Source organism: Mirounga angustirostris, unplaced genomic scaffold (assembly GCF_029215605.1).
Source record: "Mirounga angustirostris isolate CCGP_5_RB_7025 unplaced genomic scaffold, mMirAng1.0.hap1 SCAF_17, whole genome shotgun sequence".
Classification (NCBI taxonomy): domain Eukaryota; kingdom Metazoa; phylum Chordata; class Mammalia; order Carnivora; family Phocidae; genus Mirounga; species Mirounga angustirostris.
In genome coordinates this window covers 28,597,191-28,614,309 of record NW_026991725.1, presented here as the reverse complement: position 1 = coordinate 28,614,309, position 17,119 = coordinate 28,597,191, and the positions used below count along the sequence as shown (strand labels likewise).

The 17,119-nt window shown below is 43.6% G+C and overlaps 1 protein-coding gene across 9 annotated transcripts in view; it reads left to right on the top strand.

The window, feature by feature from the left end:
• Positions 1-16,594, top strand: part of GPATCH8 (G-patch domain containing 8) — a 118,700-nt gene extending 102,106 nt beyond the window's left edge. For all 9 annotated transcript variants that reach the window (XM_045888771.3, XM_064582814.1, XM_064582816.1 and 6 more), the window contains 2 exons: positions 7,528-7,658; positions 10,541-16,594. In XM_045888771.3, the coding sequence (XP_045744727.1) occupies positions 7,528-7,658; positions 10,541-14,429 (4,020 nt within the window). In that variant the 3' untranslated portion in view covers positions 14,430-16,594. The remainder of the gene's footprint in view (positions 1-7,527; positions 7,659-10,540) is intronic.
• The last annotated feature ends 525 nt before the right edge of the window (positions 16,595-17,119 follow it).

Here is a 17,119-nt window from a genome sequence, read left to right as displayed (position 1 = left end):
GTGCTAAAAGAAAGAATTTACATCTAATGTCCACTAACTTGGATTTCCTTAACATTCAACTACAATCTTCCTTCCCTGAGTAGTTCAGTACTGAGGCTTTCTATGTTCTTTCCTGGTCTTTTTCTTTCCTTCCACATGGTGCTGTTCTGGATGGTCTCATTCAGAAGTATCAAATACTGAGACTTGCATTCGGGTAACCTGGCCAAGTAATAGCTAGCATGATTACTCCACTTTGGGAAGGGAGAAGAGATTAATGTTGTGTCATGAGAAAGAGGAAGGAAACTGGGGAGAAGAGGTCATGGATTTGGGGTATGCAGGATTGATGACATAGGGGAAAGGGAGTGGTTGAGTTTCTGAAAAAGCCCAGTTGGGCTCAGTGGATGGAGCGTGTGACTCTTGATCTCAGGATTGTGAGTTTGAGCACCATGTTGGGTGTAGAGATTACGTTTAAAAAAAAAAAAAAAAGACTGGATTATACTTAGCCAGAAAAAGAGATCGAGGTGCAAACAGTTTCTTTGCTGTTTCCTGTCATAACCAACAAATAATACATAAAGTATTTGTATTCCCTTTCCCAACAACTCACTTTAAAACTGAAACCAGTTTGATAAATGTTTATTGAGCATTTCTTTTGTGCCATAGACAATAGTATGTGCATTGTAGGGTTAGTACAAAGGAAGACTAAGCTTTGATCCCTGTTCTGGGAGAGTGGGGTTGTTTGGTGAGAGGAAGAAACCATGGATAATCTTTTGACCCTGAAGAGACAAAATCAGACTTTCTCTTTAGAGCTGAGTAAATATTAGAACCTGGGATTTTTAGTGGCAATAGGAAATACTCTCTATTTTCTGATGTCTGAAATTCCCTTCATCTGGAAATAATAGCCTATTTTTTTTTAAATTGTGATAATAGGTTTAAAATACTTGAGAAGGGGGCGCCTGGGTGGCTCAGTTGTTAAGCGTCTGCCTTCGGCTCAGGTCATGATTCCAGGGTCCTGGGATCGAGCCCCACATCAGGCTCCCTGCTCGTGGGAAGCCTGCTTCTCCCTCTCCCACTCCCCTGCTTGTGTTCCTGCTCTTGCTATCTCTCTCTGTCAAATAAATAAAATCTTTAAAATATATATATATATATTTGAGAAAGATAGTAGATGTATTCCTAGTAGATTATACTCAATCAAATATAAAAAAACCTTACAGCATCAATTTTTGTTACAAAAGAATAACAACAAAAGATGCAAAAAATATTTTATTAATCCAGACCCATATTTTGTTGTTAGGGAAAATTATGTGCAGATGTATCTTTGTCTCATTCATTCCCAGGTCAAACACAGTGCCATTCCATGCTATTCATACTCCACATTGTTGATAATGTGGGCAGATTTATCACCCACATTAAAAACCTGTTAAGATTTACCAGATTTTCATTTCTCTGGTTTAATTTTTTCAGAGTTGGACATGGAGCAGGAGTTTGTGCCTGGAGTAGACATTTTGCTGCCCACACAGTGCTATGGAGGCTGTGTTTTAAGAACTGGAGTGTCATTTACATTGAAGTGGTCTTTAGTCCAAAGAGCCATAGTTACGTAGTTGGGTATTTCAAGTGCTGGATTTTTGTTAAGGTCTGTCTCCCCCTGTATTGGTCTTTTGGGAAATTTAATGGAAACCCCAGCTGCCATGTGATTGAGAATCAGTGAGAAATGGCCATTTTGTTTTGTGCTATAAATGTATACTTTCTTGGGAACATGCTATTGGTTTTTCAGACCAGAATCTTCAAACCCTTTCATTTTGAATGGTGTTCAGTCTCCCTTTTCCTTGAATGAAATATTGTCCGGCTAAAAATGTGTTACATGGTTTAAATATTTATTAATAAGCATTAATAGTTCAGTGAAGAAGCAAAGTTATTAACAATACTTCAGAAAGCATACTTTATAATTTTTGGAGATAAGGTCATAGTTGCTTTGGAGTTTACCTTAAATGATTAATTATATCCACTCAGATCAGTCTGTGTCCCAGTTTGGATTCTAACTTGAATTTTTATGTATGAAATGAAATTTGCTCAGCCTTTCAAAACTTTCTGGGTTAATGACACATCGATAATATTTGGTCTCCTTACATAAGCCCTCTCTCTGACAGGCAGGTATTCTCTCTTCTCTGTTCTCACCTTGAAGAAGTTATCTGAAGTTGTGTTCCTCTTTAGAATTTAAGAGGAAAGTAAAAGTATAGGACACAGAATTTCATATGAACATTCAGTTGCAAATGAGCCAGGCTTTTGGAATAAAATAGCCAACTTTGGAAAACCTGATTCTGAATTAGGGACTTTTACCTTTACAAAAATTACTTTTTATATAGGAATTGAGAACTTTCTGATTCATATCTTTTTTTTTTTTCTATTTGGCCTAATTATTTATTTATTTATTTTTTTTTTAACGTAATCTCTAGGGGTGCCTGGGTGACTCAGCTAAGCAGTCTTACTCTTGATTTTGGCTCAGGTCTTGATCTCAGGGTTGTGAAATTGAGCCCCATGTCAGGCTCCACGCACAGTGTACTAGCCTGCTTAAGATTCTCTCTCCCTCTCCCCCTCTCTCTTTCTCTTTCTAATAAAATAGTAATAAAGTAATCTCTACACCCATCATGGGGCTCGAACTCATGACCGCAAGATCAAGAGGGGCATGTTCTACCGACTGAACCAGCTAGGCGCCCCTGGCCTAATTTTGTCCAGAAGTAAGGGGCTTAATTAACATTTTAGGCTATTTGATTCTCTAAAGAATGAGACTTCTTGGGGTGCCTGGGTGGCTCAGTTGTTAGGCGTCTGCCTTCGGCTCAGGTCATGATCCCAGGGTCCTGAGATTGAGCCCTACATCAGGCTCCCTGCTCGGCGGGAAGCCTCCTTCTCCTTCTCCCACTCCCCCTGCTTGTGTTCCTGCTCTCGCTATCTCTCTCTGTCAAATAAATAAAAATCTTAAAAAAAAAAAAAAAGAAGAATGAGACTTCTTGGGGCACCTGAGTGGCTCAGTCATTTAGGCAGACTTCAGCTCAGGTCATGATCCTGGAGTGCTGGGATCAAGCCCTGTGTCGGGCTCCGCTCAGTGGAGAGCCTGCTTCTCCCTGTGCCTGCCGCTTCCCCTGCTCGTGCTCGCTCTCTCGTTTGCTCTATCTCAAATAAATAAAATATTTTTTTTAAAAAAGAAGAATGAGACTTCTTTACTGGATGAGATTAATAGCTACGAAGACCATGTATATTATATTAAGTTGACAATGTCCCTAGTAGAGTTATGAAAATATTTCATATCAGGGGTGCCTGGGTGATTCAGTTGGTTAAGCATTCGACTCTTGATTTCAGCTCAGGTCATGAAATCAGGGTTTTGAGATCAAACCCTGCCTCAGGCTCTGCAATGGATGTGGTGCCTACTTAAGATTCTCTCTCCCTCTCTAAAAAAAAAAGAAAGAAAATATTTCATATCAAATTTTCTACAAATGGTAAAAAAAGTTATTTGGGGGAAAATCAAGGATCCGGTGTTTAAGCCGAATTATTCACCAGGCATTAACCACTTTCTGTAGACTTACTACTGTTCCATGCACGTTAGGGTTGATTACAAACGTCAGCTGAGCCTCATGTTGAGTGTAGAGATTACTTAAAAAATTTAAATTTAGGGGCGCCTGGGTGGCTCAGTCATTAAGCGTCTGCCTTCGGCTCAGGTCATGATCCCAGGGTCCTGGGATCGAGCCCTGCATCGGGCTCCCTGCTCTGCGGGAGGCCTGCTTCTCCCTCTCCCACTCCCCCTGCTTGTGTTCCCTCTCTTGCTGTGTCTCTGTCAAATAAATAAAATCTTTAAAAAAATTTTTTTAATTTAGGGGCGCCTTGTGGCTCAGATGGTTAAGCGTCTGCCTTCGGTTCAGGTCATGATCCCAGGGTCCTGGGATCGAGCCCCACATCAGGCTCCTGGCTCAGCAAGGAGCTGCTTCTCCCTCTCCCTCTGCCTCTCTCCCTACTCATGCTCTCTCTCTCTCTCTATCTCTGTCTCAAATGAATAAATAAAATCTTAAAAAAAAATTTTTTTAATTAAAAAAAGTGGGGGCTCTGGGGCTTCTCCCACTCAGCCTGCTTGTGTTCCCTCTCTCGGTGTCTCCCTGCCAAAAAACAAATAAAATCTTTAAAAAAAAAAAGTGGGGGCTCAGCTCTGTTGGTAGAGCATGGGACTCTTGATCTCGGGGTTATGAGTTCGAGCCCCACATAGGATGTAGAGATTACTTTAAAAATAAATAAAAATAAAATTTAAAGAGATCAGCTATAGTCTGTGCCCCAAATTAAAAGGGAAAGACAATATTGAACAGTTTTGACATACAAAGTGCTTTATATTTATTTTGACACTTACACTCATAAATCTATTGCCAGAATGGCTCTATTTTTCTAATGCGGGAACTGGAGCTTAGAGAGATGAAATCAGTTGGCTGGTGATTAATGAATTTGAACACAAGTCTTTCTGACTCTGAAACTACGCACAGACTGCCTTTCTGAAGGGCAGGAATAAGTATAGTCAGTGCAAAGTATGGTGGTTGCTAGATGAGTGCTTGACAAAGTACTAAGATAAGACAGTTCAGAAAGAAGAAAAATTTATGAGGTATGAGTAGAGACTTTGTGAGGGGAATTTAGTTTGACCTTGGGTAGAAAGGAAAGACTTGGAATTAGGAATCCATTTTTATTATCTAAATGCCCTCATCTGAGAGAAAGACCTCAAACATACATTCTGAGTTTGGGAGAGTTGCCAGGCCCTATCTCTAAGGTTTGGGTTAGAATTCTGGGGTTCCCAGTTTTACATTGAGACCCCAGACTTTAAAGTGTGTAAAGGTGGGGCGCCTGGCTGGTAGAGCATGTGACTCGATCTCGGGGTTGTGAGTTTGAATCCCACGTTGGGTGTTTAGATTACTTAAAAATATAATCTTTTAAAAAATAATAACAGGGGCGCCTGGGTGGCTCAGTCGGTTAAGCAGCTGCCTTCGGCTCAGGTCATGATCCTGGGGTCCTGGGATCGAGCCCCAGGTCCAGCTCCCTGCTCAGTGGAGAGCCTGCTTCTCCCTCTCCTTCTGCCTGCCACTCTGCCTACTTGTGCTCTCTATCTGTCGAATAAATAAATAAAATCTTTGAAAATAATAATAATAATAAAGTTTGTAAAGGTGATTTAAGAATGTTTGCTACACCCCATATAGGTGTATAGCTTTGCCTAGAATGGGGCTGCAACTCGGATTTGTTTTACTGATATCATCCCATTTTCTTCCCTCCCTATCTCCAGTTATGTTGTGGTAGGAATTTGAGATAGGGCATCTTCAGGATGATGTGGACATAGTTTTATCCCTTCAACTTCAAAGTTGCACCAAGTGGTTGCTGAATGATTGGAAAGTTGAACCTGTGTCTGACTTAGCCTGGAAACTCCAGGCTTTGATAAAATGCTCATTCTTTTAAACAGTGTCCTTTAAGGGTAACCCTTTCGGGTCCTCTCCCTCCTCAAGAGCTTTGTACTATGACTTTTCTGTTGCTCAATAAACCTTGCTTTGCTGCCCTCCAAAAAAAAATAATTAATAATAATAATAATAATAATAATAATAATAAAACAGTGTCCTAATTTAGTTTGCGAAATAACTCCTAAAAGTAATGAAATATTTGTAAGAAGGAAGGAAATGAGGCTCAGGGAGATTTTGCAGGCCTATGGGGTGGCTAGAGAGAAGATGGCAGATATGAGAAAAACACGTTCTATTTAAATTTTGGCCAGAAAACTTGGTAAATGTTTGGCGTAGAAAAAATCTAGGTTTGTAGCCTGAAATAAATCATATAATAGTCCTGACAGGCTCTTTCTGCCTCATTCTCCTTGAAAGGAGGAAATTGGAATTCATATTTATTCAAAATAGTTGATTCACCATCTTGAAGTGGTTTTTAAAAAGTCCAAAATTGTGGATAGTCGGCTTTAGTAAAATATTTTGCCGGCTGTTGGTTACTTGAACATTCCTAAAATAAAGGTAAATGAAAATAAGATAGACTGTTTTTAGGTAGCAGTGGTCTTTCCTAAAGTTCTATTAACTGTCCTTCCTGAATGCAGATAGGTCTATTTATCTAGGAGAGATTATTACTGTGTCAGTCTATGTGTATGTACACATATATGTGTTGTACAGGGGCTTCCCTTCTCCCCGACCCTTTCAGAGTTGATGGCTTTGTCCCTGATTGTTCAGTATAATAGTTTGCAGATTCACTAAGAGAGCCTGTGTAGTAATGCTTGCTTTATTTTTTTTTTCTCTTCCACTCTTGTTTTATTTTTACTTTTTTTTTCTTTGTGATGTGACATTTTCAGCTGATGTATTGAAAGCAAATCCTTCTAATTTGGGAGCCCAGATCACAAGAGTGAGTTTTTCTACTAGTGTCTTTAGCTGTATATCTTTTTTGTGTGTGTCTTTTCACCCTTTTCCCCCTCCCAATTCAAAAGTATTCAAAACACATTTCATAAATATTAGATAAGAAAATTCCTCTGTCTGTTGAACATCATGCCTTTCCACAAAGCAATGTCCACTTTATATTGGGCCAAATTCCTTTTCCTAATGCTATTATAAAAGCGTAGGCTAACGTATGTGTTTTGTTTTGGTTTGTTTTCCATATTATCTAGTGTGTTGGAAATAATTTTAGTTCTGTCTTCATTGCAGATATGTCTGGACTTTGTCACCAGTGTGTCATAGCACTGTTCTTTTTTGGTTGTTGTTTTACTTTGTGTTAAGGAAAATTATATAGTAGTTTCTGAGAATGAAAACCCATTCTTTTATCAGGATTTTAAGTAATAAATTCTTTAACTTACCTCTATTCTCCCTCCTCATCCCCTGGATGTTCCTCTGAGGGCCATGAAGGAATGAAAGAGCTATACATATTACTCTCTCATTTCAGCAGACTGACCAGCTGCAAGTGGTCAGACTGGTGAGCTCTGAACATGCGAGCATTGGAAGACGGTTTGTTTGATAGTCACAGGAAAACTGTTCATGCTGAAAAGAAATCATAGCACCTTTTTATGGTGAAATAAAAGTTTTCTATTTGTTATTTTGATTCAAATAACCTCCCATGTAAGCTGTACATTGCTTTTTAAGATCTTACACCTGGGTAATTTTTTGTACTAGCCTAACCCCTTTCTGTTCTCTTTGGCTTGTGTTATTACAGTTTATCTCATGTTCTGTTTGTCTAGTTTTACATCCTGGAGGAGCAGGTGATTAAATAGTCCCTTTTCTTTCCTCCTAGTGTTCTAAGATTTGCTTGTTGCTTCTGAAATCATTTAATTTTGCCCCATAAAGCAAATGGTATGCTGTCCTAATTAGAAATGCAGGTACTCCAAGTGTTTTATCCAAAGTAATCAGCCATTGTGTTTTCAGTTACTGTAAGAATATAACAGTGTGTTCTATGCTAGCAGTGTAACCACTGATTGAAGTAAATACTCTAAAGGCCTTGTTTTCAGGAACCCCAAGTTATTTCAAATCACCCACCCTCTATTCCCTTTTTTTTTTGTTACCCCAGAGATTGAAAGATCTTAAACAGAGAGAGTTTGCTCGAAATGTGTCTTCAAGATCCCGCAAAGATGAGAAGAAACAGGAAAAAGCCCTTCGGCGGCTCCATGAATTGGCAGAGCAAAGGAAACAAGCTGAATGGTGAGGATATTTTCTCTCAGAGGGTTCTATAGATAGTTTTAATCCTTAAATTTAAGAATTATAATCCTTATTAGCAAATCTTTCAAACTGAAAGCCTATCTATTATTGCAGTATAATATACTGATTTTATGAATATATACTTCTGAGTTCATATCCTATCTGTGTGATTTTAGCTATCTAAGCTCTATGCCTCAGTGTCCTTATCTGTAAGATGGGAGATGATAATAACAATTTACTTCTTGCAGTTGTTTTGAGGAGTGATTATCTTTACATCAGAAGTGCCTTAGGGGCGCCTGGGTGGCTCAATTGTTAAGTGTCTGCCTTCGGCTCAGATCATGATCCCAGGGTCCTGGGATTGAGCCCCGCATCGGGCTCCCTGCTCAGCGGGAAGCCGGCTTCTCCCTCTCCCACTCCCCCTGCTTATGTTCCCTCTCTCGCTGTGTCTCTCTCTGTCAAATAAATAAGTAAAATCTTTAAAAAAAAAAAAGTGCCTTATAAAAGAGTGCCATAGAAGATGCTCAGTAAATCAATAAATTATATAAATATTATTGTTTCCATTCTCCAACCTGTGTTTTATAGAAAAGCACATATATTACAGTATTCTATTTTATAACTAAACAGTACTGGGGCAGAGACTCAAGTGTTGTAACTTCCTTTTAAGTACTATACAGTCCATACTAATCACTGAAATCTAGGGAATTCTATCCATTTATTACTCTGCAGTTTCCTGCGTTCTTGAGTGTTCTTTTTAATCTTCCTTCATGATTCTTGATGATTATCAATTTGGGGGCTGGTATTTAGCCTTAGGTGGAATTTACCCCACCTAGGGCTGAATTTCTAAGCAACTAGACTTTGGGGACCCAGTCTTTGAGCATCTGAGGATTCATGAGGTATGTGCCTCGATCAGAAAGACTTAGGCCCCCATGTTTGTTTTTAATGGCTGGCCAGGACCAAAGGAAGGAACTGGTTATAGTGGAAAGAGAAACTATGACTGTGGCTTTCAAAAGTTCACAGCCAAGTTGGGGCCACAGTTTCCAAGTTCCTGGACTTACCAAGTTCATTTTTGTTTCAGGATCCTTTTTTTTACTTATTTACTTCTCTAGCATTTTGGAGGAAGAAGGAAGGGAGAGAACACATAGTATGAGTTTTGAAACAGAATTAACCAGTGAGCTCTAATGTTGAGTTAAGCTGCCTGTAAACTGGTTCTGATTCCTTCTTTGGCAGCTTTTTGTATCATAACACATTCCTCTTGGGCATTTTGCAAGGGTACCTATTCTAAAAGTATGTACCAGGTCACTTTCTAATTTGGGACATATTTTAATACATGTTTTTCTTCAGAGGTGACTTGTAGTTCTCAGTTTTATAAGTAAGCAGTTAAAAGATGACCAAGTAATCTCTTGGGAGAAGAAGAGGTTTTTGACCCATCATCAGGTATTTCATGGTCCCAGAATTCATGCATGACCCCATAGTAAGTGTTATTAAAGCAATTGACATGGCAAAGACTAAGCAAAAGAACAAAATAAGATCTGTTTTTCTTCAATTTGAGGGTCTTTTTGCCGTGGGGTAGGTTTTGTGACACAGTGTATGTGTCTCTTGCTATCTAAATCTTTTGGGTTCCTATCTTCCATTAGCAAGAGTCTAGATAGCAAGGGATAACCACATTATCCAAATATATTTAGTCTCTGAGTTTAGGACAGCTAGTAGCTAAGGATCAGATAAAAAGGCTTCATCCAAACAGATATCTAATTCTCCTCACTTCTTGAATTTGGCTTGAAAAATACCTCAAGTGGATAGTCCACACACTGAAAAAATTTCAGACATGAAATGAGTTTAAAACACTGGCTTTGAGGCTCCTCCGTGCTCCTGTTTTCAGAGCTGGGAAAGCTTTTGATAGCATCATGATCATTATACAGAAGGCCCAGAAATTACCACAAAACCAAAGCAAATGCTTTGATGTGGTGCCCAAGAAATAGGCACAGACTCTTAGTTTCTGAAACAGACATACTAACCACAGAGTACCATGGAGTAGCATGGTGGAGGTTTCTGACTATGCTAAACTCAGAAAATAATCCACATTTTTTTTTTAAAGACTATTTATTTGTTTGACAGAGAGAGTGAGAGAGGGAACACAAGCAGAGGGAGTGGGAGAGGGAGAAGCAGGCTCTCTGCTGAGCAGGGAGCCCGATGTGGGGCTCGATCCCGGGACCCTGGGATCATGACCTGAGCCGAAGACAGACGCTTAACGACTGAGCCATCCAGGTGCCCCGAAAATATCCACATTTTAAAAAATAAAATTTGAAAATATGGAGGAAATTAGAGGGTTTTTTTTTTTTTTTTTTTAGCTGAGTGAAATACGACCTTTGTGAATAGATGTTCAACCATATGTTTGATGGCATTCTGATGGGTAGGATGTTTTCAGTAAGAAAGAAGAACAGGGGTGCCTGGCTGGCTCAGTTGGAATAGCACGCGACGCTTGATCCTCATGGTTGTGAGTTCAAGCCCTACGTTGGGTATAGAGATTACCTAAATAAATAAACTTAAAAAAAAAACACAGTATGGGGCACGTTTACTAGGTGGTGACAAAAGAGTATTTGAACTGTGTGATATAGCTTCACTTTTTAAATTTTAGACGCTTAGGAAGAAATGGTAGTAACTGGCTGGTGCTGGGAATACGGCTAATTAGTAGATGAACAAAATGAGACTTTGCCTAAACTCACAGAGCAAGTTCTCTTTTTAGCACAGGGCTAGGAAACGACCACCACTTAGTGTCTTTGAGGCCACCTACAGTGAATGATGGAACATGAGAGAGAAGTGTTCGACAAGAAGTATGAAATGTACCCCTAAACTTTTTTTGTTTTCCATTTTCCTGAACCATTGTGTAGTGCACCTGGAAGTGGTCCCATGTTCAGACCAACCACGGTGGCTGTAGATGAAGAAGGTGGAGATGATGATAAGGATGAAGCAGCTGCAAGCGGTGGCACAAGCACTGCTGCCTCCTGCGGCCCGGGGTCTGAGTTCCCCACAGATAAAGGAGGCCCTTTCAGTGCAGTACAGATGACTAGTACGCCTGGACTGGCACAGGCCCCTGGCTTAGCCTCCCAAGGCATCAGCTTTGGCATTAAGAATAATCTAGGGACTCCACTGCAAAAATTGGGAGTGTCATTTTCCTTTGCCAAGAAGGCTCCTGTCAAACTCGAATCAATAGCATCAGTTTTCAAGGACCATGCAGAGGAAGGGACCTCTGAAGATGGAACAAAAGCTGATGAGAAGGGTTCTGACCAAGGCCTGCAGAAGATGGGAGACTCTGACGGTAACAGTAATCTTGATGGTAAAAAAGAAGACGAAGACCCTCAGGATGGAGGGTCCCTTGCCTCAACATTATCCAAGTTAAAAAGAATGAAGCGAGAAGAAGGAGCTGGAGCTGCAGAACCAGAGTATTACCACTACATTCCCCCAGCACACTGCAAAGTAAAACCAAATTTCCCCTTCCTACTCTTTATGAGAGCCAGTGAACAAATGGAAGGTGATACTAGTGTACACCCAAAGAACGCCCTAGAGAGCAAAAAAAGCAGTTCTCCCAAGCCTAAAGGCTGTATCAAGGTGGCAGCAAGCCAAGGAGCAGAGAAGACCATTGATGAAGTCTGCGAGCAACAGACGGAAACCAGTGTCACAGAGCCCTCAGAGCCTGGAAGCAAGGCTGAGACAAAGAAGGCCTCAGGAGGGGATGTAAGTGAGCAGAATGTAGAGAGTCCAGGTCAGAAGGTTACAGAGAACCAAATGTGTGAGTCTAACCCTTCTAAAGAAACCTCTCAGATCACCCCAGCAGGGAAAGAAAGCCAGGAGGGACCCAAACATCCTACTGGTCCCTTCTTTCCGGTTTTGAGCAAAGATGAAAGCACTGCCCTCCAGTGGCCATCAGAACTCTTAATTTTTACCAAGGCAGAACCCTCCATTTCATACAGTTGTAACCCTTTATACTTTGACTTCAAACTTTCAAGGAACAAAGATGCCAGAGCTAAAGGGACAGAAAAACCAAAGGATACAGGAGGCTCCTCAAAGGACCATCTCCAAGGCCTTGATGCTGGTGAGCCAAATAAAAGCAAGGAGGGGGGAGAGAATGTAGAACATTCCTCAGGAGGCAGAATGGACGCACCTGCTTCAGGGTCGGCCTGTAGCAGTCTGAACAAGCCGGAACCTGGGGGCGGCCACGGGTCAGAGACAGAGGACACAGGGAGGAGCCTTCCCAGCAAGAAAGAACGATGTGGGAAGTCCCACCGACACAAAAAGAAAAAGAAGCACAAAAAATCAAGCAAACACAAAAGGAAACACAAGGCTGATCCAGAGGAGAAAAGCTCTAAGACAGAGTCTGGGGAGAAGTCTAAGAAGCGCAAGAAACGAAAACGAAAGAAGAATAAGTCATCAGCTCCAGCAGATTCTGAACGGGGACCCAAACCAGAACCCCCTGGGAGTGGTAGCCCTGCACCACCCAGACGGCGGCGGCGAGCTCAAGATGCTTCCCAGCGGAGGCCCCTCCCGGCTGAAGAAGGGGGCAGTGGCAAGAAGGATGAAGGAGGGGGCGGGGGCGACTCCCAGGATCACGGTGGCAGGAAACACAGAGGTGAGCCTCTAACTTCATCCTGCCAGCGAAGAGCTAGCGCCAAACGGAGCAGCCGGGCCAGCCATCGGAGTCGCCCCAGCAGCGGAGAGGAGGACAGTGATGATGCTTCGTCGCACCGGCTGCGCCAGAAGTCTCCGTCCCAGTACAGCGAGGAGGAGGAAGAGGAGGAAGACTCGGGCAGCGAGCATTCCCGGAGCCGCTCCCGCTCGGGCCGGCGCCATTCCTCACACCGTTCCTCCCGGCGCTCTTACTCAAGTAGCTCGGACGCTTCTTCAGACCGGAGCTGCTACAGCCGACAGCGCAGCTACTCCGATGACAGCTACAGTGACTACAGTGACCGGTCTCGCAGGCACTCCAAGCGCTCCCATGACTCTGACGACTCCGACTACGCCGGCGCCAAGCACCGGTCCAAACGGCACAAATACTCGTCCTCGGACGACGACTACAGCCTCAGCTGCAGCCCGTCCCGAAGCCGCTCTCGGAGTCACAGCAGGGGGCGCTCGCGCTCGCGGGGCCGCAGCCGCAGCAGCAGTTGCAGCCGCAGCCGGAGCCAGCGCAGAAGCCGCAGCACCACGGCCCACAGCTGGCAGCGGAGCCGAAGCTACAGCCGAGACCGCAGCCGCAGCACCAGGAGCCCTTCCCAGAGATCGGGTTCCAGGAAGGGCTCATGGGGTCACGAGAGCCCCGAGGAGAGGCGTTCCGGCCGTCGAGACTTCATCCGCTCGAAAATCTACCGCTCCCAGTCTCCCCACTATTTCCGAGCAGGCCGGGGAGAAGGTCCTGGCAAGAAGGAGGACGGCAGAGGAGACGATGGTAAAGGGACGGGCCCACCCTCCCAGAACAGCAGTGTTGGCGCAGGACGGGGGTCAGAAGGTGACTGCAGCCCGGAAGACAAGAACTCCGTCACTGCCAAGCTGCTACTGGAGAAGATCCAGTCAAGGAAAGTGGAGAGGAAAGCCAGTGTGAGTGAGGAGGTGCTGGCCACCCCTAATAAAGCCGGGCTCAAGCTAAAGGACCCCCCACAAGGTTACTTTGGGCCCAAGCTCCCCCCATCTCTTGGCAATAAGCCTGTCCTTCCACTGATAGGGAAGCTCCCAGCTACCCGAAAGCCCAACACCAAGAAATGTGAAGAGTCTGGCTTAGAAAGGGGGGAAGAGCAAGAACAGTCAGAGACAGAAGAAGGGCCTCCGGGGAGTAGTGATGCCCCATTTGGACATCAGTTCCCTTCCGAGGAAACAGCTGGCCCCTTATCAGACCCACCCCCAGAAGAGCCAAAGTCTGAAGAAGCTACTGCTGATCACCCTGTGGCTCCACTAGGCACCCCAGTGCACTCTGACTGCTATCCTGGGGACCCCGCCGTCTCCCATAACTACCTCCCTGACCCCAGCGACGGGGACACCCTAGAGTCCTTGGATAGTGGCAGTCAGCCAGGCCCTGTGGAATCCAGCTTGCTGCCTATAGCGCCAGACCTTGAGCACTTCCCCAGTTACGCACCTCCCAGTGGGGATCCTAGCATTGAGTCGGCTGATGGGGCTGAGGATGCTTCCCTGGCCCCCCTGGAGAGCCAGCCCATCACCTTCACCCCCGAGGAGATGGAGAAGTACAGCAAGCTCCAGCAGGCCGCACAGCAACACATCCAGCAGCAGCTTCTGGCCAAGCAAGTAAAGGCCTTTCCAGCCTCGGCCGCCCTGGCCCCAGCCGCTCCAGCCCTGCAGCCCATCCACATTCAGCAGCCAGCCACGGCCTCTGCCACCTCGATCACAACTGTTCAGCACGCCATCCTGCAACATCATGCGGCAGCAGCTGCCGCTGCCATTGGAATTCACCCCCATCCTCATCCCCAGCCACTCGCCCAAGTACATCATATTCCCCAGCCCCACCTAACCCCCATTTCCTTGTCCCACCTCACTCATTCAATCATCCCTGGCCACCCTGCCACCTTTCTCGCTAGCCATCCCATCCATATCATTCCTGCCTCAGCCATTCATCCTGGGCCCTTCACCTTCCATCCTGTCCCACATGCTGCCCTCTACCCTACCCTGCTTGCTCCACGGCCTGCTGCAGCAGCTGCCACTGCCCTCCACCTCCACCCACTACTTCACCCCATCTTCTCAGGTCAGGACCTGCAGCACCCGCCTAGCCATGGCACATGATTTGGGGGATGGGAGCCCAAGAAGGGCCAGGGAAGGTGACCTGTATATCTTCCCTCAGGGGTGTTGAGCCATTAATACCAGCAAGTACAAGCTGGGATGGGCAGTGTCTGAGAGCCAAAGAATCAAGTTTTGGCTTGCAGGGGTGGTTTTAGATTTGAGGTTTGCTTTGGGTTTTACTATCAGGGATTTTTTTTTCCCCCTTCCCCCTTTCTGTTTGTCCCTTCCTCTCCTGTGTTTCCAAGCTAGGGAACACCAGTAAGTGCTCCTCACCCCTCTGCAGCAACATCTCCAAACTCTCGAGTTTGGATACTCCTCTCCTCCCCCTCTCTACTTTTTATCCTCTGCTCTTCCCTTCTGTAAATTGTAAAACATTTTCTTCCTCTCTGGCCGGCGGTTTGTCCATCTGGTCCTGCCCTCTCAGTGTCTTTGACCATCCCTTCGTGACCTTCTTGCTATCCTGGGTGAGGTGGAAAGGGAGTCTGACCTGGATCCAGATGCTACTCAGGCTGTATTCAATCCACTTCCCACACAGAGCCACACACTTGGCCCTGTTGTCCTCATGTCCCTCATCCCAGAAGAGATATCTGCATATCCCAGAAAAGAAGATCCTATCATGAATAGAAGCTATGCGGAACATAAAGTCGCCCGTGTGCTTCCCCAGAGAGGAGCTCATGTGTCTGAAGGGTGTATTTTCTTCTGTCATGTTGATGTTTCCTTCTTAATTTATAGGATTTTTTTTTAATGTAAAAAATTGCACTGAACTCTATAAACGTAAATGCTGCTTTTTGTAGCTCATATAAAAAAAGGTTCCATATTTGTAGTATACTGCAATAATATTTTTTACATCCAGCTCTTTAAGTGATCCTTGTTCTGGTGGCTTTGTGTAAATATGTTTGCCCTAGTTGAATTAAGAAACTTTAAAGGTTATAAAATGAAAACAAAAAATAAAGTATCTGTTTTCTGCTAGATGCAAAAATGACTAAGCATGTATATTTTATCAAGCTCATGTATTTTTTGAAGTTATGAACTATAAAAATGTTAAAACAAAAAAAAGGAACATTGTTTAACATTTTTTGCTGGGACAAAATGTTTAGTTCATTTGCAGTAAGTGGTGCCCCCAGCACTGGGATTTTTGAACTAATGGGCAGCAGTAAGCTGGGGGTGTCAGAGGGATCCTCAGTTACGACATTTCCCATCATCTGTTATACAGAGAAACAGGAGGGCCCACAGAGGAGGAAGGAGAGATTCGAGAGCTTTATTCTCTGGAAGCAGTGAGATTCAGAGTGGTTTTCCAGGGGGTTTCCTGGGTGCCTTGTTCCAGGCAGTCCATTTGCCTTCCTAGTACTTAGCCCCCTCTGACAATTTTTTTTTTTTTAATGTGCCTTTTGGGATGGCTAGAAACTGAAGTAGAAGTAGACTTGAGGATGATAGAGTTGGGACAGTGTCTTCCTTCTCATGTGGGGAGGTGAGCACACTTACAGATACTGCAGATTCTTTTGCTTCACAGTTTCCATGCTTTCTGCCCAGCCTAGTTTAAGCAGTGAAGACTTTTTTTTTTTCCCTTTTCTCCCATGACACCTACCAGAGGAAGTACCACCTCAGTTCCTCTTCCTCCTCTTGCCTTTCACCTGGGCTCTCAGACCAAATTAACATACTGACCCATTTATATTGCAGGTCTCATCTTTGGTGTAGTTAGCATTTCCCTACCTATTCCTGTGGCTAGAATTGTTTGGGTGGTCACTGGACAGGAAGAAACAAACCCTACTTACTTGGGCCAAGGCTCTATATTCTGCCTTTCTTCTTAGATTCCCAAAAGAAAAGGGGGTTTGAGTTTATGAGAAGCAAGTGCTGGGCTAACAAGGCTCTTGACTGAGCCTCCTGCCTGTTCAGTGCTCCTCATCTGATTCAGAAGCATCACTTTTGATAGCTAGCACTGGAAAAATGAAATCATCTGTTTGAAGTGAAGGGACTCATTTTTCTTTGCTTTCAGCCCATGTAAATATTTAAATAATACAGTATTAACATTTTTGTGCTGCTTCCTATTAGCTTGTAGATTGAGCCATACTCTGGCTGCCTCTCTACCTTCCTGGGGGCAGTTTTCTTTAACTTTCAGAATAGTGATTTTAAAACTTAAAAAAAAAAAAAAAAAAGGAAAAACAAAATAACCTATCCTTACTTACAAGCATTACAGATTGTATTTAACTTTATCACATATGATAGAGATATATATGCTGTAAAATTAGGGAAAGGAACTTTCTAATAAACCAATGATTTGTGGAAACTTGGCAGTCTGTTGTGATTGTTGCCCCATCCGTTCAAGCTGGGAAGGGATGGAGTTACGGGCTATAAATAACATTTTGTGAAGTGATCAGGGGATAGATTCTTGTGCACGAGTTGCTTATGATGTTTGGAACTGAGCTTCTCAAGACAGGCTGCCCAAGTAGAGGGGGGAAATTGTGCTGTAGAAGGAAATAATCGTGGTTAATTTTCTTTCAGTCTTAGGTAGATGTCTTGGAATGTGCACCTCCTTTCCACTCTCCCACAAGAATTTTCTTCTGTGTCTCCTTTTTTCCTCAGTTTAGATATATATATAATCTGTGTGGTAGAATGTATGGCACGTAGGTGCTCACTAAATGGGTTTGGAATTTCTGGCTTTGACTTTTAGGATTTGGGATGAACTTCAGGGTGAT